We start from the raw sequence: 658 nt of genomic DNA on the forward strand, positions 1-658 counted from the left end.
GCTGCCTGGCTGGTGGGGCTGGGATGGGGCTGTGGTAAATGATTTCTCAGGCAATAACACGTCGTGGGGCTGTCGCTGCCTCGGGCACAACTGTGAAACGCAACAAGAGTTTCGGCCCCCGAAGGTTCAGCGCGCAGCGGCCCCTCCCCGGCCCCGCGCAGATATAAACCCCGCCGACCCGCGCTGGCCAGTTGGCATCTGCAGCAAGCACCATGAAGACTGCTGGCATCTTGCTCGTGGCCATCCTGGCCCTGTGTGCCCAGCTGCATGTGGCCACCACGGCTCCTGGGGCCATGGGTGAGTGCTCAGGGAGGATGGGGTGGCCATGTCCCACTGCCTCTGGGTGGCTGTGGGGCTGGCTGGGGCTGGGGGTCTGGCAAGGGACAAGCAGGTAAGACCAATCACGCTGGCATAGAGCCCAGTGCTTGTCTGGTGCTGGGACACCCCCAGGTACCACCAGCAACCTGTGAGGCTCTGGTTCTGCATCTGCTGCCAAGGTCCACACCATGCAGGCAGTGCAGGCAGGCAGAGAGGCTTGGTGGGAGCCATGGCTGGTCCCCAAAGGGCTCGGGTAACTCCCTGTGTGCCAGCCCCTGCACACAACACGGGACCCTGAGCTCCGGCTGCCAGGGCCCAGCGCCTCTGGGAGGACAAGGGG

The 658-nt window shown here is 64.9% G+C and overlaps 1 protein-coding gene across 1 annotated transcript in view; it reads left to right on the top strand.

Moving 5' to 3' along the window:
* Positions 1-293: 293 nt before the first annotated feature.
* LOC104385550 (WAP four-disulfide core domain protein 2-like) overlaps positions 294-658 on the top strand; it is a 5,102-nt gene continuing 4,737 nt past the window's right edge. The window contains exon 1 of the mRNA XM_009994018.1: positions 294-297. Coding sequence (XP_009992320.1) covers positions 294-297 — 4 coding nt within the window. The remainder of the gene's footprint in view (positions 298-658) is intronic.

The sequence above is a fragment of the Chaetura pelagica genome, unplaced genomic scaffold, assembly GCF_000747805.2.
Source record: "Chaetura pelagica isolate M959 unplaced genomic scaffold, ChaPel_1.0 scaffold493, whole genome shotgun sequence".
Taxonomy (NCBI): domain Eukaryota; kingdom Metazoa; phylum Chordata; class Aves; order Apodiformes; family Apodidae; genus Chaetura; species Chaetura pelagica.